This window comes from Psilocybe cubensis, chromosome 12 (genome assembly GCF_017499595.1).
Source record: "Psilocybe cubensis strain MGC-MH-2018 chromosome 12, whole genome shotgun sequence".
In the NCBI taxonomy this organism is placed as follows: Eukaryota; Fungi; Basidiomycota; class Agaricomycetes; order Agaricales; family Agrocybaceae; genus Psilocybe; species Psilocybe cubensis.
In genome coordinates, this window is record NC_063010.1 from 531461 (window position 1) to 554429 (window position 22969).

Below are 22969 nucleotides of genomic sequence, written 5' to 3' on the forward strand. Positions count from 1 at the left end.
GGGGGAAATTCTTTACAGATATTTAGCCCTCCAGAGTGAAGAAGTGGTAGCAGATACAATGATAGTTTACAGACAGCGACAATGCGTCGACAATGCCCTTGTTTTGAGGAGAACAAGAAAAGAATGGAGTAGGTATGGACTCAAGCTCATTAGGCCGCAGGTATGCCAATATTGGACGTGCCGATAATGCCGAAAGGTGTTTGTCAATCAACCAACCGCAATGAGCCAACTGGATCAGTGCTCACTGGAACCTTCAGAACCTCACAACAACTTGGACGACATCGCCTACACCTATATCTTAAAGAGTCATCTTCGATGGCCAACCAAAAAGTTGCGACTCAAACTTGGCCAACTACTTAGGTGTTACATTTCAATTGGAATGTATCGTAAAATTGCATGTTTCTCATTGACTGCTTGTCACAACTTGACCATGGAAGCTGCCTTGAACTGCAATCATTCAATAAATGAAAATAAATATAATGATTGAACTTGAGGCTGTTCAATCACAGGGGTTTGTATCGGTATATCCAATGAAGCAGGTACCCCATCTTTGGCTCATATTATAAGAACAACACCAATCGCGGCGCCAATTGTCACCCAAAGTACGTTGGAGGCACCATTTTTGAAACCCAAACTCGACGGTGCGCCTGGATCTGCTGTTGCACTTGGGCTACTTGACGATGATAACGACTCGGTATCGGAAGGACGAACGGTGATTTGCGACAGGGTCGAGGGGAATGGCACGGTTTGTGAAATAGTGCTTTGGGGACCGCTTGTTGTCGGGAAGATAGGTAAAATGCTAAACGTCCCATCTTCGATCGAACTGGTGGTAGAAGTAGACGTCACAGATCTAATAACACTACTGCTCGATGCTCCGGGAACAGCAGGGACAGTCACAGCCGGGGTGTTGGGAAAGGGTGCGCAGAGAGTAGAATAACCTGTGAGGAAAAACATAACTAAGGCTGACGAAGGTTGAAACAGGTGATACCCACTGGACGAGAGTGTTTTTGCAGAGTCGACGACGAAGGGGGTTGGATTTGCTCGAATAGCGCAGTTAATGCAGGCCTGTAAAGCGGCTGCTACGGTAATGCTGCACATGCAGGTAACATCATCGCAGCCTTGCTTTACTTTCAATGAGATAATGCTCAATACCGTAGAAAACAGGTAGCTCACATCGCCGATAGAATCTTCGAAGGTCTTACACACGGTGTCACATTGGTCCTGTTCTCACAGATCATAACTAACCCGAACCACAATTGCCAAAGAAGTGACGCTTGCCTTGGTTAGGATTTGCCGCGAGACCAAATATCCCAAGCTCGCCAAACTGTCTCGCGTCGTGAGCGCAGATGCCGATACTAGGTGCTAAGAGTTAGTTTCCCCCAATCCAAATAAGAGGAAATAAGTCCACTCACCAAAGCATGCAGCCAGAGACAACGTCGGATAAAGCACCTTCATATGCATGTTGCACAATCCTCGCCGACTGATGAAGGGAGACCAAAGAATCGAAAAGAAAAGAAAAAGTTCACCTTTGAATCTCGACTCTCTAGTAAGCAGAGTTTTTCCTATCATCGGACCATACTATCATTTCGAGATGTAGAGGCTTGGCACAAGGTTTATGCGTCATCGCGCTAATCACTTGGCGGTCAAAATTCAAAGCAAGGTCAAAGCATGTGCATGATGCGCATGACTCGTCGTCTTCTTGGTGCAATAATAATGGCACTCGTTCAAGTTAATATCCGAATGTGTTCGACACATTTTTGTGGTTCAAGGCCGTCTTTTGTAGGCCGTAATTATGTTGAAAACAGCATGAACGAACGTGACAACTTTCTACAGATGCAAAAACATCATCAAGATGATGGGTGTCAACAAACCAGAAAGGACACATGTCGCCAAATTCCACCGACTTTTCATGCTTGCTTCACTTTTCTGACCCATTGGGGCTGCCCCTGATTTCGATGATTCGTCTCCACCCCCATTGCTACTGCTGCCTCCTGCAGAACTTGCCGAACCACCACTGCTGCTGCTTCCAGACGCAATTCCAGAACCATCAAAGTTGATATGTATTCCAGTTCCAGCACAATGATCATTGAAGCCTGGGTTAAGTATCTGGTCCTCTTCTGTCCATTTATTTACAGATCATATATCAAGGCATACCTTGAGCAAGAGCCACAGGATCAAAACCGGTTATCGCGTTGATGCCTGCTTCCTTGGTGGTGACGCAGTCAAAGCAGGACTGGGCTTCTTGTTGTACTGTTGTCGTACAGGGACATTCCCCTCCTGAGGCACCACAGGTCTATCGGCCCTGTTAGCAGTGGATATTATGGATAAATCAAATCAAAGCTACCGCTATCAGGCCATCGCATGCAGGATCGCACTACAGGATTTATTCAGTGGCTCAGCTCTGATGATCCGTCTAACAGCAAAGCGTACTGGCAATCTACGCAGGAGAACATTGGCCGCTGACGTAGGTCTTTGTTTAAAATCGATCACAACGATTCGGAGTATCACGACTCACGTGAAAGGGCAAAAAAGAATATGTGAAGGATTATTGTAACGACTAACATATCTCGACGATCCAATAGTGCGAGCTCGAGAATAATCGGTGAGTCAGGTTTGTTTTTATATCATTTTTAGTGGATATACGATGGCCGCAATCAGGTTACCGTCGAGCGCTGACCTCCAAACGTTAAAAACTTGAAAAACCGCCACATCTAATAACCTATTCATGGACCCAGCTTGAACGGAGTTAGCAAATAACGAGCATCATTCACCCTTTCTACGGAGGCTTACGAGCACTGTGCTCTGGACGCATGCATTTACTCCGGCTGGAACTCATAATCAGACATGCACATATGCATCACAGACGTCCAAGATACTTATGATTCCCTAATTACAGAACCTTGTTGATAAACATCAGCATGAATACCAAGCCTGCCGTAATATTCCACGGCGCCATTTCCACGGCGCTTCTTTGACTTGAGCTAGTATTGCTATTTTTCTGTGGACCCGCGTTGGATCCCCCGCTCGCCGGATCCCCATTGCCACTTCCCCCTCCTGAACTTGTCCCAGAGCCTCCCGTACTTGTCCCACCATTGGCTGACCCAGAAACGCCTGTTGGACTTCCTGCCGAGCTTGTTCCTCCACTTTGCGAGCCAGCTGTCGATCCACTCGAAACGGTGACCGTTACAATTGAGGGCGTCCCGACTGGCGATGCTGATGGTTTAGCCGTTGAAGTGCTCCCACCAACAGGTGGTATAGTGATGTGTAGTCCTTCTAAAGCACATATTGTGTTGAACTCTAATACACAAATATCACGTCACTTCAGGTTAATTCATTCAACAGAGAACGATATGTCCACCTCGAGCTTCAGCAACAGGGTCAAAACCAGCTTCAATTACAGTAGCTGCCTCATTTTGAAGCACGCAGTTCAAGCAAGCTTGGGCTTCGTTCTGTATTGCGACCGTGCATGGACATACTAATAAAGTCTCGCAGGTCTTGACCACAGTAAAAATTAGCAACAGGTCAACAAAGACGGAAGCAAAAAACCGTATACCTGGATCAAGCTATCACATTCTGAAGCGCACTTAGATATACAGGCATTAGATATTCATCTTCACGACTGGTAGTATGATTACGGAAATGAACCAACCGGAGTTGAGGTTTGGCGCCGAAGAACACCAGCATCTGTACGCAGTGGATTGAAAGACGACTCTAACTTCATTGGTTTCAAACACTCACGTCCTATACTAAATAGAGAGAAGAAAACTATGCATGCAACGAACAGCATCATGAGTCAAGCCTAGAGATTGGGGGGCCGGATTAAGCTCTACAGGAGAGCATTCATCGACGTCGTTTATAGTGTTCACTCCGATGAATTTAGGTTGGATCACAACTGAATTCAACCACATACAGCCATTATTGATGCGAAGATGAGCCTCTCTCGGGCGTCTGCCAAATCAAGCGTTATGAATCTCTTCATAAGCGATTTTGGACCAGACTACCAGCTATCACCGGCTCAGGACAAAATAGGAAAATATCTTCCTTAGCCACCTGAAGTCTTTAAGTATAGAAAGGTATAGAATGTGTGCTCATGTACCATCATTATGAACAAGTGACAGCGAGTATTCCCGATGACAATGCAGATGTTGAACAAGCATCAGAAGCAGAAACACAATTAAATTATATATTTATTTATAGAAAATTGACTGAACAGCAATATCATCTGCGATGATTAATGTTTTGCCTGAGACCGTTCAGTTGATGATCAATAGTAGCAGCCCAACGGCCAAGCCGTAACTCCCCACTCGAAGCTTCTCGCCGCTGCTTGTGTTGGAGCTAGTAGATGCAGTCGGAGCTGCGGTACCCGATCCAGGTGATGTGCCTGTAGGTGATGCTCCACTTGCGGTGGGTGTTGCGCTACCACTACCACTACCACTAGCAGAGGCACCTCCTGTTGAACCTGTAGCTGCAGCCTGAGGAACGGTCAGGCTGATGGATGACGCAGCACATTTGCTGTTAAACTCTGGAATCATTGCAACAGAAGTAAATGAGGTTGTTTTCATCGTGAGCCTCGAGTGACATTATACCGCTTGAGAGCGTACGCACGGGAGGTAAGAGTCGTAGGGTCGAGGCCCAGTCCTGCAGCCATGGATGCCAAAGCAGGATCGGAGGCCAAGCAGTTCAAACACGATTGAGCGGCCTTCTGGATATCACTGGTGCATGGGCATGTCTGGGGGCCACCGCCGCATGACTGTAATAATTGTTAGGATTCTTTATCCCAGAGGCATTAGTTGCAAGACAAACCGTAATCAAAGAAGTGCAGTCAGTGGTGCATTGCTGTGAAGATGGCCATTGGTTAACACTTGGCACACGTCTATTGTATTTCTGAATGTCAACATACATCTGACTGTCGTTTTAGAACCTCAGACGCTGCTATGTAAGGCAAGTTAATCAGTAAGTAGCTTGGTGTGCTAATACAATGTACTTACATCCCAACAAAGCGAACAAGGACAAGGAAACGAGGAAAGTCTTCGCGAGCATGTCAGAAAGGTTGGGGCTTGAGAGATCAGCATCCCTGACTGCTCTTATATACAGGGTACAGGGTATCCAACAGATGTGCGGCTTCGGAGTCGTTACTGCTGATGGGATGGTAATTTTGCTCATCTGTTTCCAGGGCACAGTTATCGATGTATCATAACGAACACCAATCTGCCATTGTGTTTGATGATTCCCGAGACCTTGCGAAATTTGAGATGATCTTCTAACTTCTTCTTGATAATTTAGTCTTCATTCCCCTCGTCGTGTCCAGTCAGAAGGCCCTGGAAATACAAGCCTATATTTAGAAGGAACTTTTGACGTTGATGGACAGACGCCAACAATTACAGCTGATCTGAAATCATCACAAGCCATCTTAAAATTGAATACTATGCTATACAAGGCAAAAGGTTAGTACTCCTCGACTTAGTAGCACAAACACACTTCAGATCGCAAGGGCCCGTTATTTACCATACGACGTTAAAGAATCCAAAATGGTCATCCATTAGCCTTATTTGGAAAACTGTGAGCCATTTGGTTATTGGCAATAATATTTGAGGATATTGTGACAATTTGACGTGAGTGTGAGAGCTGTACATTTGCCAAAATTGCGCTTTAGAAAAATCTGAAACTGAATTCAAAATTCTGCTCTGGAGGTGGCAAAGAACAAAGCATCCGGTATGTATTGTATTAAAAAATCACAAATAGAGTAACGATCGAAATGAACCCGAATCCACTATAAAGCGAACGCATGGATAGTTTTGCTGTTGGGAGGTCTCCACTGGCCTTACTATCTGATCCTGATGTTCCTCCCTGTCCTGCGACCGGGCCTGACTTGCTGGAGCCCGAGTTGGAGCCTGAATTAGATCCCCCTGATAAACCTCCTGAGCTTGAATCTCCAGAGTTAGAACCTCCACTGGAGCTCGAACCTCCGCTGCTGGATTCACCAAAGGGAGACCCTGTTGCAGCTGGAGCTCCACCGTTATCATCTCCGGTCTCAGTGGCAAAGCCTCCATTACCGAATCCGCTTCCTGTATTAAATGCGCCTCCGCTGGTCCCTGTAGCGAACCCTCCAGAGTCATCACTTGCAGTAAAGCTTCCACTGTCATCTGAGCTGAATCCTCCACCTCCACCACCTGCGCTGAAACCTCCCGCACCCCCTGAAAATCCGGTTTCAGAGGCTCCTGCAGGTACTGTTACACTCGGAACAACTCCGGCACATTTCTGATTAAAGGCTATGCGACGCTGCTGTCAATAATTACACTTGGATTCTATTAATTGAATAACTTACTTGATGTAGCACTTGTTATGTCAGTAGTCAAATCCGCCGACTGTGTATCAACAGTAGAGAGGCATGTTAAACAAGATTGTAAATCCTTTTGAATGGCGGATGTGCACAGGCAGGAAGCAGCGCCGTTACAAGGTTGTGCTGCAGTTAAAAATGGCGTACAAGTAGGCGTACACTGTGGTGCGTCAGCTCTATTAACTGTATTGAGCCTAAACGATCGACGAATTAGACTTACGGGATCGTTTGCTGTTGTCTGACGTTTCAGATTATCTGTATCTTCTCTAAGATAACGACTCCCTGCAGCCACTGTTCGAATAATCGTCAGTGACAAGCAATTGTGATATATATTGAGAAGACGAAATACCTCTAGATATAAATAATATAGAGAAAGGAATTACTACTTTGGTTGCGCGCATCTTTTAGGTTAAAAATGGTAGGTATTACTGAAGACTGCGTCGAAGAGGTCGTTCTTATATCTCCCTGGAAGCCACAAATGTTCATGTGTAGACACAGAGCCTATCTATCTGTATCCAAGGCAATAAAGCGCTGACTGTACATCTAAGGTGCAGTCACAGCTGAAGTCATATATCTGAAAGGCTGCCCAAAATGACATCGACGTCGACTTGTCAAAATTGCTGTCCTCAAGGTGCGGAAGGTATAACACATCTTGGTCCCTTTAAACGACTTATATTAGTAAGGATTCCAAATCATTTTGCTCCTCTCTATCTCTTGCCTAGGTTGTGAAAAAGACGCTATACGTGAATAGTGAACTTCTCTCTGTTGCAGACATAGCGTCTATAAATAGACGCACTCAACTGCTGGGCGCTCATCGACATCGTGGATGTCGGGTGTGATTGTCATCACATCAAAAGTCAGCGCCGACCACGACATTGGATATAGCCACTATTAGTATTATACATTGCACACATGCATCTGGGCATAGCCATTACGATTCCCAACCTTCAATACATCCTCGTTCAGGCCCCGAGTGCCGTTGGACTGCCTTGTGGTACACATATCTGTAGGTATATTCAAATCAGTTGTCTCAGGAAGCCTAACAGTCAATATAAGAGCAGATAGAGGAGCATTTAAATATATGTAGACTTGTATCTGTCAGGATATTATGAATGAATATGATTGTTCTTCACAGTAATACTATCCATGCCAACAAAGCTGGCACTGCACTCGCATTTTAAAATACAAGTATTACACCTAGGAATACACTGAACCCAATCACGCTGATGCTCACTACATCATGAGCATGCACTCCCGCACCCGTCAACCCTGGAAATCCTTGACCAGGGCCCCCAGTAACTCCAGCACTAGTAGTGGCAAAAGGATGAACAGTTGATTGTGAGATCACAGCAGTATTAACGTCAGGAGTAGTCGTAGGAACATCTGTATCGGTCGGAACTGTAGGTGTAGATACTGTTATTGGCGGCACTGATAATGAGGGGATATTGCTGCCAGATGGTATTGGTAGTGTCCGGGTCCCCGACGTGGATGGCGGAGTTACGACACCGGTGGTTCTTCCAGGTAAAGACGTCGAAGGCCCTGCACCTCCACCTGAGCCTGATTTAACAGTTATTGGTTGGAGTCCAAAACCCGCGCATGCTCCGCTATAAGCTGAGAATATTGTGAGAACCCAAACACAAGTATTATATAATTAGAAAATGATATTTACTGTCGACGAGGTTCTGTGCAGTGGAAATGACATCAGGCGATGGGAGTGCATTGACGGAACAATCAACACAATTCTGTAATCCCCGGTCCACTGCTGAAGTGCAAAGGCATCCTAGTGTACCGCATCCCTATAGACGGATAATATTCCAGTTTAGGCGAATCATTGACTTTAAAAGATAATGACTCACGTTCAATGCATTGTTGAAGACTGCACAAGCAGAATCACACTAAAAGAGATGCTATATTAGAAGGCTGTTTGAACTATCATAGATTGAACGGTAAACTCACGGGTGTCGTCTGCCGAGTGAAAATAACTGCGTCTCGGATGAGACTTCTGGGTACGATTGCCAACACTTGGATCCAACAAACAAGATCAATCTCCCTTATCAAGATATTTTCGAGAGTAGAGCCAACCTGGAGCGATGCACAGCAAGGAGATCGTCGCCTGAGCCGTTGGGAAGCGCATGCCGTCGAAAGAGAGGGAGAAAGAATGAGCGAACGCTGATCTTTAACTTTACAAGACTGGGTGCTCTTTATACGCGATCATGAGATCATGATGTTGGGTAGCTGTCACTGTCAATTACCATATTGACGGCATTAGCACTGCTCGGAATTTCTCCCACAGTTCCCGTCGGTACTAGTTTAGCTAGTACCAGTGCCATTACAGTTTTATGAGGGTATCTTGTGCAGTGTAAGATTTTCCACTTCATGTGCACACTGAACAAAGTTTCCAAGCAGATGAGTTTTCTAGTATGAGCAAGAGGAACCCGCATAACTATTTTCACCGCAAACCCTCCGCAACAGATCACGAACTGGCCAAGGCTTTAACCATTTGCGGCAAAGGCAGCCTCGTGCGGAATCATGTTCTATTAATAGATCAGATACATGTCAAAATTGGTTTGGATCAGTAAAACCAAGTAATGCGATAATACTTACCGCTTTACCATATAACTGTAGCTGTTTAACCGTTATTCAATTACAATAGCTAGCTAAAGCCCTTGCTTCAAGTTTCAAAGGACAGGAGACTTGGACATCCCATTTATTTTTAGCACAACCGGGCGCTAATTTTGAAGTTTCGATGCCCCTGAACCCTGAACCTGAACCTGAAAGTCTAGGTGCCTTACAGATTGCCAAGACTTCCATTACTCCGACTATGTGCTAGTCCCAAAGTGCGCTTTGATGTCCGTGTATGTAGCTTTGAAGCGAGTGAGGACACATATATCTTTACTTTTGAAGATTGGTCCCTCCTATCTTTTGGATCTTGGAGTTCCGCAGACCGCTTCGTTCGATGGATAAGCATATAATATTAGCGCTGACAGCATCAGCTGGCACAGCTGTACTCATGCTACTATCTGCATGCTCAATGATAACAACGGCTCATGGTATGTGTTCTGGTCCTGTTATGAAAAAGAGCTTATTTGATTTGTGACCCGAATCCACTGCGTGCAGGTGCCCAGCTACCAAGATCCACGTACCAGGATATCCAAGCGAGAAATTTATCATCGTTTTTTAACTCCATCCCTGTACAAGTGCGACCTCATTCTATATCCCTCCCAACTTCTCCAGTAACTGAATAACACACAACACATTCAACGTACAGTGTCAAGTTCAATGTGACATCGTCAAAGGAGCAGCCCAGGTAAGTCGACCTTTCGTTCAAACTATGGACCGTATCACGTCCAACTCAACATACAACATAACTGTTGCAATATAGAACTGCCAATATCTATCATGTGCATGCACAACCCAGCACTCTATGCAGCTCCAAACATGCGTGAACTGTATCGTGGCGCTGAACCCTTACGCCGATGGTATTGTAGATGAATATCAGACGATCCTTGATGGTGAGTTATCACAACCTGTCTCTTCTCCTTGGGAGCTATTTGACCGTCCACCTTCCTGTCAGAATGGAGGAACAGTTACTGTGAACCCTTTCCGATCCCGCCTTTGCACGTATCGCTTCCGGGATCCCAATCTTCGTCTTCATCATCTGTTTCTACTGAATCTCCATCTGCACCGATTTCTCCAGCCGCTAAAAGTTTCGCGGTGAAGAATGCCCAAACAAGCGCGGCATTACTCACTTTCATGTCATCCCTCCTGCTCCCTTTAATACTTCTCATGTCCAATTAACGACCTCAATGAAAATGCATGGCCAAGAGACACGATAGCGTTGCCCCAACAAGCTTCCATCCCGGTTTTGATGTTTTCTTCTCTGCAGCCGACCTCGCCCTTAACATTATACCACTCGACATCGGCACGCCGCCGCCCTTCCGTCGGACGGCACGGCAAACCTGTTTGTTGTTGACTGTCCACTGTGCAGTTTGAGAAGGGACAGGGATATCTGTGGTCGGAGATATGGAAGGGTCAATAGAGATGGTCGGTGTAGTACCACTGAAATCATCTCCAGAGTTAACAATCCGCAGAACTGTGTACTGAAGCGAATGAATGAACGTACTTGTTGAAATAATCTGGGACAATCTGTAACGAAAAATCGAACGCAGGACTGCACGTATCTTCGAAATCTGTCCCCAGAATTTGAGAACTCGTGCTGCCAGAGTAAAGTGGAATCATACTAGAAAATATGCCTTGCGCTGCATCGTAGATGTCTTGGCTTGGCGACACAGCGTACAGACACGAAACGCAGTCTTCCAGTCCATCAGCGTTGTCTTGAGTGCATATGCACATCCCATACTCGCATGTCTATAAGCAAATCATGTAATCATCTGCCTGGTAAGACAAAAGATGTACCGTGTACTTACCTGGAAGCTCGACGAAGTGGTCTGACAAGCTTGCACACACTTCCAATGTACCCTTTAATCTTCATTGTATAGCAAGCATATAGATAAGGATTCTCACTGATGGCGGGACGAGATCGAGAACAGCGACGTTGGAACTTGGGCCAGCGGTAGGGCTATTAAAATTGAAGGGCGGAAACTTCAATATAGGGTTCATGAACGTTTTAGCAGGTGTCTGAACATCACTGACACATCCATGGGTCAAAAACGACTTGGGAACTCGAACAGACGACAGCAGAGTGTGCAATTGTGGTAATAGAAGGAAGAGAGAACGTAAAACTCAAGCTGCCCGTCGGTGACATCAATTAGATCGGCTTCAAGAGCTCAGCGGGCGAATGAGGCATGTCTTATCGAGCACAACGCCGTCTTGCACGAACCAATCCGGACAATTAAAGGAGGCTCGAGTCCTCGAGGCAAGGCCTGACCGAACTTTAAAGGTTAGACTGGCATTTCGAGCTGATCGCGGGGTTAGACACGTACACGAGGACGCCATGCAAGACGAAGCCCAGCAAAACCCCCGTACCGAATTGTGAAGCGCAGTTGGCCGTCCGACCTTCAAATTGAAAATTGAAAACCTAGGAAAAATCCACAGCATTGACAATTGAACCATACGTTATGACGTGTGCGCAAGACTTAAACAAGACTGGGCAGCGAAGAACATTAAATAAAAAAACGCGGGCGTACTGTACGGAAAGGTATGTACTTGTAATGGAAGAGAAGACGAAAACGGTGAGAAATGGGAGAGCCATGCGTATAATCAACAAAAACAAGTGCTGCGATGCGTTCATGTGTGGCGTGTGGGCGTGGGCGTGTAGAATCGTGTGTGTGCGTGCGTGCGATCTTGAGGAAAACATAGAACATGATGGGCTGACATGACATGACATGGAATGAAATGCATCATAACAAGAGCGAGGGAGAAAGGGAAAAAAAGACAGACTCAGTGTGAATGAGAAGAAAAATTGTACAAACAAAAGAATCGAAAGATAGAGCAAAGGAAAACAAAAGGAAGAGAAACAAAACCAAAAAAAAAAGACTACGAAGACGGGGCCTTTTTTAATTTCCTTCGCAAAACATCCTTCCTCCTCTAAGCGCGACCTCTACGAGGGCGCCAGACTCCTCCACCGCGAGTACTCGAAACTGTCTGGAATCCATCTTCATCCTTCTTTGGCTCCTCCTTCGCAAGGGGCGCAGCAGCAGCAGCAGCAGCAGGAGGCGTTGGACCTCCTCCAGCAGCTTTCTCCTGCTCCCTCTGCCTCCATCCTCCTCCTCCAAGGGCACCAGGCCTGTACTTGGCTGGCGCAGCACCCGGCGCGGGGCTTTCAGAGCGCGACGGTGGCGCAGGCGCATCTGCCGACGAACGCACAGGCGTAGCGGGCACCGAGCTTGTAGGCGTTGCCGACGAGCGTCTCCACACACCCGGCTCGTCTTTAGCGCCTGCGCGCACGGATGCAGGGACGGCGGAAGGCGCGGGTGCCGCTTTCTGGGCGGCACGGCGTGCAAGAGCCTCTTCTTCTCTGCGTTGCTGGAGCAGGGCTTTTTCTCTGGCTTCCTGGCGCTCTTTTTCGCGTGCCTCGCGTCGGGCAGCGGCCTCGGCCTCCAATTTGCGCTTCTCTTCTTCCGCACGGGCAGCAGCAGCCTCGGCTTCGAGTCGTAAACGTTCCTCCTCGGCAGCGCGTTCTGAAAGACCAGAATATTAGACATAACCCAATTTTTTGAAATGAATGAAGAGACGTACCGGCTGCTAGCCTGGCCTCCTCGGCCTCCTTCTTGGCACGCGCCTCCTCGAGAGCCGCCTGCCTCTTCGCCTCCTCCTCGCGGGCCTTCATGACCTGCTTCCTCCTCTTCTCCTTCTCCTCCGCGATCTTCCTCTGCGCCGCTTCGAGCTTGCGCTTGAATTCCTCTCCCTTCTTCTCGATCACCACTTGCCTGCGCTCTTTATAGTCACCCAACATGCGGCTCAGCCGCGCTTTGGTCTGCAGGTCTTCCTGGTGCGCGCGGTATGCAGCCTCGAGGCGCGATTTCTGGATATTCTCGAATGTCTCTTTGTCCGTCTTTTGCTGTTGTTCATAGTCCTGAGCGAGTAAGGAGCGCTCTTCCTTTCGGTAGGCACGTTCGATGTGGTCGATGCGTTTGCTAGTGATACGCAGGCGCTCTTGGAGCTCCTTCTTCTCCTTTTCGAGCTGTGCGACTTGGATAGTAATCAATCCCTCTGTATCGAACGACTCCAATTTCTATATTGAAGATTAGCTTTAGAACGAGAGAAACAGTGATAATGAAAGTACGCACATCAACCTCATTCGCCTTCAAGATACCCTTATCTACGAGACTCTGCGCGTACTTCTTGGCTTCATCAATCCTAATCGATTCAATCTCCTTCTTTGTGCGTTCCTGTTCCCTCCTCCGCAAGTCCTCCTTGGCCCTTCTCGTCTCCTCTTCCTTCTCCCTCCTGGACGATTCCGCCCGTCGGCTGCTTTCCTCCTTCTCCTTGCGTACACTAAGTTCGCTAAGGAGCTCACGACGACGTGCAACAAGCGCACGGCGCAGCTGCAAAGCTTTGCGCTCCGACTCAACAGCAGCAACAAGCGTGCGGAACCGTGCAGCCTGTTCCTCCGCAGTCGGAGCAGGGGGCTTCTCCTCAATCGCCTCAAGCGTGTTGTGCAAGCACAGCGCGACCTTGCTCAAACGCGTGCGCACGAGCTCAGCCGTCGAAGGCTGGATCGCGCTTTCCCTCGTGGATGTCGACGCAGTCGAGGTAGACGCCGTGGGCTGGTCATCGCTGGTGACGAAGGGGTCATCGACGAATGTGATGCTGCCATCTTTGTGGTCGATACGGACACTGAGCTCACCGCGGCGTGCGCAGCCCATAATGTAGGCCTCAACCTGCTCGTCGTCGAACGAGCCCTCAAGCCCGGCATCTTTGAGTGGTGCAACGAGAGACAGCAGGTTGCTGATTTTGATGGTGGAATACACCTGCGAGAGCTGAGAAAGAAGGCGCGAGAGCAGGGCACGCTGGAGGAGAGGGAGGTACAACGAGAACGCTTCATCGCCAGCCAATGTCTGCAGCAGTGGTGCAATGGTAGCGCAGAGGGTCAGTGGGTCAAACGTCACTTCAAGGATGTTGTACAATTTTTTAACCGACACAGGGGAGAGCTTGAGGATGTCACGGGCAAGCTGAATAGCAAAATTAGCACGGCAATGCGCCAGAAAACTACGTAAGAAAACTCACAGCGTCCTTGAGCAATCCAGAGCGTGTGGGCATGCGGCTGAGGCCAAGCAGCGCCGTGAGGCGTGCATTTTTACCCTTGAGTTCGTCTGGCTCCTCAGTGTGCAGGCCGACAGGAACAGCAAGGGCGCTGACGAGGACCTGGGCGGCCAACCTGCCCATTTCCTCATTTGACACCCCGCCGATTGAGCTTACGACGGCGTAGTACCGGCTCCACGCAGCGGCGTGATAGAGGGCGTTGCCACTCATGAGGAAGATCTTTGTCAGTTTTTCGTAGTAGTTGGCCATCATGGCGGGGCGTGGCGCCTTCTTGGCCATCGTGAGGAGGTTGTGGACATCTTCGACCGATCGGAAGGCTTCTTGCCAGAGCTCGAGCTCGACAGAGGTGTTGAGTTGTGCGAAGCGTGTATCGAGATGGTGTTGGAGGGTTTCTGGATCGGAAAGGTTGATGGAATATTGCTGATGCGAGTATTTGGCAACGTTGGAAAGATGGAGGCGGAGAGTCTCGCAGAGACGGCGGAATTCGACTTTGCGCTGATGTTTCAGGCAGAATTTGAAGGCTTGTTGGGCAATTTGCTGAACGCAATGTAAGACGGTGAAAAATAAATTGATCCGCAACTCACCTGGTAAATAGCCTCAAGTCTCATATTGTTTTTGAGTGTCTCCAATGAAGTCCTATAACTTTCCCAAAGGAACTTGAGCCAGGGGGTGACAAGGGCACGATCAGTGCGGTCCTTGTTCTGATCACCGCTGACAGCACCGAGAAGGATACTCTCCGGTGTTTCGCTCGCCTCCAAATCATCAATGTCGACGGCCGATTTGACAGCCGCCTTTTCCTGCGCCTCGCGCACCTTCTGGTCCGCGAGTTGCACAAATCGGGTGATAACGGTCTCGATACTCTGCACGCTTGTGTTTTGTGCGATGTTTTTGTACTGCATGAGTCCCTCCTTGGCTGTGCGGCCCTTGCGCATGTCGACACAAAGCTCGATGAAACGATGCATAATGGGCTCGAGAGAGGTGAGCGGGGTCGATCTAAATCGTTTTGAAGAGAACATCTCGGTCATTGACTGCAGCGCAGCGTGGCTCTGTCCGACGGAGATGAGGCCCTCCGCCTGCTTAAGCACGGTCTCTGGTTTGGAAAAGGGCGCCATATTGTACTATCATGAAAAGCTCAGCTTAAGTCAAAAGCCAGATTTTACAAGATAATAAACGTACAACGAGTCAAGAAGTGGCTGCTCGTTGGTCGCCTGGAGATCAGATATGCGAGCTCGACGATGGATATGGCGATGAGGACGTGGTCCACCCAAAAAAATTGGTATTTGCTTTAGGGCCGGTCAAAATTCCCACAGTCATCATTGTTATCGGTCCCGAGCAACATCGTTCGGCTTTGATATCTCCTGCTTACAACGTCTGGAATCATGGTTTGACTAACAATTTTGTGAGCAACACGTACTAGGGAAGCCTCTGAGGCCCATAAAAATTAAAAGGTCGACGCCGGCAGCATTCGCCTAGAGTTGTGCATGTCTTGTCGGTGTCTATATCTGATGATGACATGCAATTAGAGATATTGGGACTCTGGGAACAATTTCAGGTTAATACCAATTCCTTGTAAGTTCTAGGATTTTATTTTGTGAGTAATAGCCTAATTTTTTGCATTTTACAAAGGCTGGGAGCTGATTTACTCGCTTTTACCCCATTTAACGTTCGCACACATTGAGTTCTGGTAGAATTCGCGGTTCAACATTGCAGTTTTTTTGACTCTAAGTGCTTTCACCTCGCTTTATGCCATCTCTCTGTTGGTAAGGAGTTGCTTCGTGCTGGAAATTGTATCAAGATCGTCGACTTCAAGATGCATTGAAGAAATAAACTGCAATCCGGGCATGGAAGCGTCGAAGTTGAGACCAGACGATGCATATGGAAATATATCAGTATGTTCAATGGCTCAGGTTCGAGATAAATCATACTTATAAAGAATATCACAACATGCTGATGTTTATTGTTCAGTAATCATCTTATTCCAACATCTGACAGTGTTACTCTGCAGCTTAACGCAGTTCCACCACGATCTCTCGCGAGAGGCGTGAGCTCCATGATGCTTCCTTGAGAGTCATAACAATTCGTGTTCTATCCCACGAGTTGACATTAACACTGCAAGCGTCATATATCGGAGGTGGAACGCATATTTCCCTTCGAAATGCCCAACCTAGTCGCCTACGGCAGTTGGCGTCTGTGGATAGCGTATCAATTTTTTCTCAACTTCAAGCATCGACACCATCCTGCCTCACGATTCAAAACCTGCCCCAGGGACGCCTGGCGATATCGCTACTGCGACACACGGGCCAGCTAATGCTGGATATCGGTTCCTAGAAATCGCTCATGTATGCGCGGGTAAGATCATTTTCGGCGCTTAATCATTTTGTTGTTCGACTGTCGCAACCGAACGATGCACGGACTAGGCAGAAATTTCTTTGGCACCCTTTGAACAACAATGTCTTTGTCAATGTCAAAGCTGCCTATACTCAAGGACCGTGCTGCCAGTAGCAGCATTCAGAGTAGGAAAGCCTATTAGTGCATGGTTGATGTGCCATTGACGATTGAACCAGAAGCAGAACTCTGATAACTCAATTCCTTGCCAATTATCCCTATAGCTGGCATATGACAGTTTTCGAAACGATATCATCTGATTTCATTCGGTCAGGTCACAAACCGCTGGAAAATATTCCCTAAGCAATAAAGGTTATTGTGGCATACCACTGGAGTGACTCAGGACTACCCACGCAAATCACCGAATACTCTCACGTGCCGCTGCACCTTTGTTATCTTTGAGATCCAACCGCAAGCCAAATCACATAAAGGGAGTTCTGCTAGGCACTGTTCCTTCCCTATCTTCTGAGTAACAACAGCGTCGATGTTCTCAAAAATGCGTAAATCTTTCCAGCTAGGGACCAACTCGACGGTCCAACGAAAGCAATCCTTCACAACTGTTCTTAAGGAGATGGCGAAAGACGACAAAGGTGATAACCCTTTCATGATTTAGAGCCCCATACGAAGCATTAAATCAACGTCACCGCAGAGAGATCGTTAACCGAATGGGCAAGACCGTCAATCATAATTGGTGAAGTAGAGGATCAGAAAAAAAAGCCACAAATCAGTGAGTTCCATGTCTTTCATTGAATTTCGACAATGTCTGTATACATTGGGCGCTTAACATAAACCTTAGGTTTTCAAAACATTGATGTAGATGAGAGCGCCCGCGATTCCAAGGAATCTGAAATTCTTCTATTTGGGGTCACAGAGGTCAGTCGACATATTGAAACTCTGCACATTCACTGCATATGAATGACCCATTCGTTGAATAGAACGGACATTCCATCCTAGTTCGGGTCACCGGATTTGAACATTATCTGTATATCCCGGCGCCTAAAGGAATATCAAGCGCGGATCTAAATCCACTTCGAGATTACCTCAATGTTAGTACTAGCTTATATGTAAACCACATACTATCTAACTGATTAGCAACCACAGGCACTTATTGCACCCCCTGGAACAGAGTCGCTATCCTCTACCAATCAGTTGGTCTCAAGAATTGACATGAAACAGGCCAGCACCTCCATGGGAGTTGTTCCTATTCTCATCGTGCGATGCTCTGACTATAGAGTCCTGCCTCTGTTAAAAAATGAGTTTTGTATTTTTGCGTTGTGATATACCATGGACTTATTTCCTCCCACGGGTTTTCAATGAAGGACACTGCGTCTATAATAACCTTTTTTCAGAACCACTTATTGCGGAAGGAGCTCAAGTCCCATACTTCCTACGGTTCATGGTTGACAAAGGCGTAAGTTGAGTTCATGTTTCATGGAACTCTTTTCTAAGTGACGTCAGATAACCGCAATGACCTGGCTAAGTCTACCTGCCGAAAAATACGAGGTAGTTCCAAAGGATAAGGCTATCTCGCACTGTCAGCTAGAGGTATTTGCCAGGTGCGTGCTATGTATTATCTTGACCAATCGTCGATACTTACGATTCTCCACAGTGTAAACGACATCGAAATTTCCAAGCCTGTTCGAAATCGAAAATATGCAGCACTGCGTATTGTGAGCTTTGATATCGAAACGTCCCTTAGATTTTCCAACGACTCGCAGATTATTCAGCCAAATGCACAAGAAGATTCCGTGTTGCAGATTGGATGCATGGCCGCAAATTATGGTATCGTAAACGTTTAACAAATCTGTATGCTGCTGACGTTTCTGAAGGCCAGACCAATCCATACTTGCGCACAATATTCACCCTCAAGTCGTGCTCCCCGATTGAAGGAGCACAAGTACTATCGTATGACAATGAACGAGAGTTGCTGATGGCCTTCAGAAACTTTGTGATCGAGGTTGATCCGGATGTTGTTACAGGATACAATATTGCCCAGTTTGACATACCCTTTCTGTTGAACCGAGCCGATGCGCTGGAAATACCAGAATTTCCGTACCTTGGTAGAGTTAAAAGTAAGCATACCTGCCACACCTTCCAATTCGGTGTTAAAAATGAGTATTTTTTAAAATCTAGATTCACCACAGCGCTTATCTGGTCTCCCACGCAATTATCTTTGGAATTGCCCAGCGTTTACAGGCCGTCTACTTCTTGACATCTACTTCTTCATCCGTAACAGTAAGAAATTCGAGGGAAAAGGAAACAGTACGCTGAATGCCATCTCTCGTGTCTTCTTGGGCGAAGAAAAAGAAAGCGTCGACTACAAACAAATCCCCAAGCTTCAGGATGGTACGGATAGCGACCGTCGAACAATCGCCATTTACTGTTTAAAGGTATGTTATGATTATGATTCATCATTCTCAAGGCAAATGAATGATCTGAGGTTAGGATGTATATCTCGCATTGCGCCTGCTTCCGAAAATCAACTGCCTCGAACAAGACGTCGAGGCTGCTCGCACAGCTTGTATTCCATTCAACGCCATGAGGGGGAAAAGTTATTTAATCAGAGTGGCACAAGAATGCCGCAGCCAATTAAACAGCATCAGGTAATTGGAGTTGCAAGGAGAACTGAACGATATAATTGGTCCAATTTGTCAAATAGTTGTTCAATACGTGAGGAATAAATACGTAGAAAAGAAAGTTTCTATGCGCATGGTGAACTGCAATGTTCTTAATTTCGTCTCAGACAATGAGTGATTAAAATTATCTTGACCTGATTCAAATGCAGGACCGTGTGATCTAACTCCAAATTTTGTCATCTTTCCTTGGGAAAAAAACTATGAATTCCACACTTTCCCTCATGGACCTAATGAAAAAAGTATGACAAGAGTGGGACTTGAACCCACGCCACGATTCCGTGATGAGAAATGAACCCACATTGTGGGCAAGCTTAAGCTTGAGTCACACGCCTTAACCGCTCGGCCATCTTGCCTTATATTGCAAGCCTGCAAATGTATATTAGTTAAGAATAGTTACAAATCCTTTTCAGACGCCGTTTAAAATGTGCCCAAGCAGTTCACGCCCCGCTCGCCGTTGCGATGACTGTCGACAACTTCAAAAGCGATTTTTTAGTCTCGAATACTAAGTCTCTTCCAATACGCTTGATTTTATGGCGCCTTCAAGCCAGAGCTTTCAACTTCCTGACATCCTTGGGGTCATCAACTCTATAGAATTGCGGACTAATGGACATTGTCGTTACGCCACGGAGGCATCTGAAAAATGGCTCACTGAAACTGGAATCCTCTCCGTGGATGAACTATCGTATATTCATCCTACGAAAATCGGCTTGCTCTCTGCTCTTTGTTTCCCGAAGTGCGACTTTCCACAGTTACGGGTCCTCACCGACTTTTGCATGCTGTTTTTTTACTCAGGGCTGAGGGAGAATGCCGAAGGCGAAACCTTCCGTTTGTGGGATGTCGATCATTCCCAGCTGTCTGCACAAATAGCCGCCGGTTCTGTAGGCGAAATGGATTATAAAAGCGGGTTAGACCTGCTCAAAGGACACGTATTGCTCAGGCAGTTGCGTATGCTATCTGTATTTGCTCATACGTACGTGTAAGCTGAATGCTCGTCCGAAGCGTCGTAGACCAGCGTCTCGTCAATTTGGCCTCCGCGGCCTCGGAAACGTGGAACGCCCGGTTCAAAAAGTCTGTCCTGGATTATCAGGCGGCTCAAGAAGTGAGGCGGATGAATCGATCCCGAAATGATGTACCATCTCTTGAAGAATACACGGCAACTGCCCGTGAGATGCATGGAAATAGCGTCCTCCTTGACCTCGCGGAACTCTTGGAGGTCTTCGAATTCCCTGATCTGCGAGGAACCGAGGCAGAGAAAATCATTCATATGAAGCATGCTGCTTTAGATGTCATCGCGTGGTCTTTGGTAAGCTTTTTTCACAGAAGGGCAGCGTGGAATCGCTTACCACTTACCGGAACAGGACGTTGTTTCTTATCAACTTCAGCAATACAGGGGGAGTACATACAATCTCGTGGCCGTATTGATGCATCACAACAGCTTATCTGTACAAGGCGCGATGAATCAATGCGGAAATATGATCAAGCAGGCATTTTCTTCTTTCTGTTCAACGGAACGAGCTATTCTCGACTCGATTGATAGTTCAAAGTCGTCTATTTTATCGTGGATGTGGACAGCTAAAGAAATATCTGCAGACACCGAGGCTATATCGGAAAAGATCAAGAGATACATCCGGGCATTGAAAGACTGTATTAGCGCTGTAATTCACTGGGCTTACGAAACGGAGCTGTTTTTTGGTAAGAAAGGCAGCGAAATTAGGACCTTTGGTTGGGTATTTGTCGATCACATTCCAGTAATTACGGAGTGATAGTAGGTTATAGTTTACACACTCAACTACTATCTAGGTATATATAAAATCATAACTTTAGGGGTAAACCCCGGGAAAATAAGTATTGCAACTGAGCAGGGAGAAAATGGTCACATACTAATGTAGATTGGGTAGGCTGGGTGCAAAGGCCAGTCGAGAAGGCCACTGATCATCGTCATATTTGCGGGAGCAACACAGTACCAGCTGGGATAGCTTCCATTGTTCATATACCCGGCTTCTTAACTGCTCGGTAAATTCTGCCTACGTACATAAACGTCATTTAGCAAAACGCACGGGTATGATACCAAAGGGCCACCTACCGCATTTATACAGTCAAAACAATTGAGCCAGCGATATGTCAGATGAAGCATCTCCAATCCAGGGAGAAGGTCGGCAAGAAGGTCTAATAATGCTACATCAAGGACGCGCACCTCGAGGACGAGGGTCCGCGGAGATGTGCCACCAACTGCTGGCGAGAATGGCTCCAGCAGTAGGCGGAGGTCCTCTAAAGCGATGATACAACCTGTGATTATTAGACACTTCACGTTTTTAGCGGCGCCTGCTACGCGTGGGACAGCCAACATCACGCGCTTCCCACCTGCGCATACGTTCAACCCGAGCTCCAAAGAATGGAGATTGGAGAAGATGACGTTTTCAAAGACGCGGGAGAGCCAGTCCTCGGGGGAGATGTGCCCAGGAGTTGCACCGGGATCCTGTTTGGATTGGCAGCAGCAGTGTTTCGGGGTGAAATTAAGACGCTCGACGCGATTGTGCACACGGAGGAAACGACCGAGTCCCTTGGGATCGACCACATGCCGAGGATCGCATGGCAAGAGGATCGAGAGGCTGATGAGGCGAGGGAAATACGTCAAATTATTATAGAGGCTTGAGAAGTCGAGGTGTCCGGAGGAAGAGATGGTCATGGCCTTGAGGGAAGGAGAAAGCCTGTTCAGGAAAGCAGACAGCTGGCTAAAGGCGTCTTTTGGGTCATATCCAGTGCCACCCAATGAGGCGAGTCTCGTGTCGTCAGTCGTAGTGAAATGTAGCGACACTTCTTGCACTCGATCAAGTCCAGTTAATGGCGAGACCATGGCGGCCATATGCCTAAGGATCATATCTAACTTGATAACTCGCAAGTTATTATGAAAAATCGGCCATATAGCGTTGAGCAGGGGCAAGCAGAATGGGAGTTCATCTGCAACTCCTTGGTCCCATTCTACAGCAAATTCGTCGATATTCGAAAGATTGGCTAGGAGATCTAAAATTTTATCGGCGAGGCCCACATCTTCTTCTATAGGATATTTTGCAGTTCGATAGCTGTTCCATGGGGTTCAGATGGGTGCTGCAACAACAAAGTTGATACTTATTACCGAAAGTCATTTGGCCAATATTGGTTCTTTGCTGGCCGTACACGATTTTTTACGCCTTTACCAGACCTTAAACAGGCAGATCGAATGGCCATAGGATGGATGGTCAAGGACCGCACTCTTCCTGCTATAGAAGAATCTTGGCTTCAAGAAACGTGGACTGTTAATTAGGATATGAGTAATTAAATGGCGTGTATACGCACTGCTTGGCAAGCTTGCCCAGTAAAATTTGGGGACGATCGTCATCAATAATGAAGTGCCTATACCTCCTGTCAGTGGCCTGGTCCAGGAAAAGTCGGTCGACAGAAGCCAATCGAAACAGATGTTCGTCTGGTACGAAATGTATGATACGAAGCCATAGTTCAGTGGGTAATTCCACCATCAGAGCAACCTAAAATGCTGCTAAGTAGTTGTTTAATCGTCACTTTATAGAGAGAACCGATGTTTCTTACCTCCAGAAAAAAATCAAGGAGCAGGAAGAGTAAAGAGCACCCAGCTCTCGGTTATCTGAGAGGTAAACCCAAACCTGGCTCTTAGACGAGACTGGTAACCCGATTCTTGTTAGCTCCGAGATCTTCCAGGGTAGAAGTGCGGTCGATAACCACCCAATTCCACAGGTCCATATATATAGGCTTCCCGAAAACCCATATTCTGGCGTAGACGCGATCAGGGATCCCCTGAATTGTCTTTAAGTGAGGGTGACATCGGCGTTGCAGTGCAATATACTTCGTCGTGTGCTAAACAGCGATCAAAAAA

General features: G+C 47.0%; 8 protein-coding genes and 1 non-coding gene across 9 annotated transcripts; 3 read left to right on the forward strand and 6 right to left on the reverse strand.

Moving 5' to 3' along the window:
- Positions 1 to 555: 555 nt before the first annotated feature.
- JR316_0012164 (uncharacterized protein) lies at positions 556 to 5040 on the reverse strand (the record flags this gene model as incomplete). Its single annotated transcript, XM_047897796.1, has 11 exons — positions 556 to 938; positions 993 to 1079; positions 2155 to 2293; positions 2345 to 2374; positions 2927 to 3297; positions 3359 to 3449; positions 4305 to 4512; positions 4587 to 4750; positions 4804 to 4836; positions 4901 to 4932; positions 4989 to 5040. 11 exons carry the CDS (start codon positions 5038 to 5040, stop codon positions 556 to 558), a joined length of 1590 nt encoding a protein of 529 aa, XP_047742685.1.
- A 684-nt stretch (positions 5041 to 5724) lies between these two features.
- Positions 5725 to 6738, reverse strand: JR316_0012165 (uncharacterized protein; the record flags this gene model as incomplete). The annotated part of the gene is made up of 3 exons (XM_047897797.1): positions 5725 to 6282; positions 6558 to 6686; positions 6721 to 6738. 3 exons carry the CDS (start codon positions 6736 to 6738, stop codon positions 5725 to 5727), a joined length of 705 nt encoding a protein of 234 aa, XP_047742686.1.
- Positions 6739 to 9924: 3186 nt separating this feature from the next.
- Positions 9925 to 10957, reverse strand: JR316_0012166 (uncharacterized protein; the record flags this gene model as incomplete). Its single annotated transcript, XM_047897798.1, has 6 exons — positions 9925 to 10117; positions 10169 to 10396; positions 10461 to 10527; positions 10579 to 10705; positions 10765 to 10803; positions 10862 to 10957. The coding sequence occupies 6 exons, from the start codon at positions 10955 to 10957 to the stop codon at positions 9925 to 9927; spliced, it is 750 nt and encodes a 249-aa protein (XP_047742687.1).
- A 927-nt stretch (positions 10958 to 11884) lies between these two features.
- JR316_0012167 (Eukaryotic translation initiation factor 3 subunit A) lies at positions 11885 to 15174 on the reverse strand (the record flags this gene model as incomplete). The annotated part of the gene is made up of 5 exons (XM_047897799.1): positions 11885 to 12477; positions 12536 to 13031; positions 13087 to 13971; positions 14027 to 14599; positions 14647 to 15174. The coding sequence occupies 5 exons, from the start codon at positions 15172 to 15174 to the stop codon at positions 11885 to 11887; spliced, it is 3075 nt and encodes a 1024-aa protein (XP_047742688.1).
- Positions 15175 to 16943: 1769 nt separating this feature from the next.
- Positions 16944 to 17862, forward strand: JR316_0012168 (DNA polymerase delta catalytic subunit; the record flags this gene model as incomplete). The annotated part of the gene is made up of 6 exons (XM_047897800.1): positions 16944 to 17037; positions 17097 to 17174; positions 17265 to 17320; positions 17383 to 17493; positions 17549 to 17659; positions 17797 to 17862. 6 exons carry the CDS (start codon positions 16944 to 16946, stop codon positions 17860 to 17862), a joined length of 516 nt encoding a protein of 171 aa, XP_047742689.1.
- A 52-nt stretch (positions 17863 to 17914) lies between these two features.
- On the forward strand, positions 17915 to 19054 carry JR316_0012169 (DNA polymerase delta catalytic subunit; the record flags this gene model as incomplete). Its single annotated transcript, XM_047897801.1, has 5 exons — positions 17915 to 18003; positions 18057 to 18229; positions 18277 to 18519; positions 18581 to 18837; positions 18893 to 19054. The coding sequence occupies 5 exons, from the start codon at positions 17915 to 17917 to the stop codon at positions 19052 to 19054; spliced, it is 924 nt and encodes a 307-aa protein (XP_047742690.1).
- A 271-nt stretch (positions 19055 to 19325) lies between these two features.
- JR316_0012170 lies at positions 19326 to 19436 on the reverse strand. The gene has a single exon. It is a non-coding gene; the product is annotated as a tRNA-Leu (tRNA).
- A 177-nt stretch (positions 19437 to 19613) lies between these two features.
- Positions 19614 to 20846, forward strand: JR316_0012171 (Sesquiterpene synthase Agr1; the record flags this gene model as incomplete). Its single annotated transcript, XM_047897802.1, has 3 exons — positions 19614 to 20028; positions 20091 to 20386; positions 20442 to 20846. 3 exons carry the CDS (start codon positions 19614 to 19616, stop codon positions 20844 to 20846), a joined length of 1116 nt encoding a protein of 371 aa, XP_047742691.1.
- Positions 20847 to 20963: 117 nt separating this feature from the next.
- JR316_0012172 (uncharacterized protein) lies at positions 20964 to 22595 on the reverse strand (the record flags this gene model as incomplete). The annotated part of the gene is made up of 4 exons (XM_047897803.1): positions 20964 to 21107; positions 21167 to 22163; positions 22217 to 22357; positions 22417 to 22595. The coding sequence occupies 4 exons, from the start codon at positions 22593 to 22595 to the stop codon at positions 20964 to 20966; spliced, it is 1461 nt and encodes a 486-aa protein (XP_047742692.1).
- Positions 22596 to 22969: the final 374 nt, after the last annotated feature.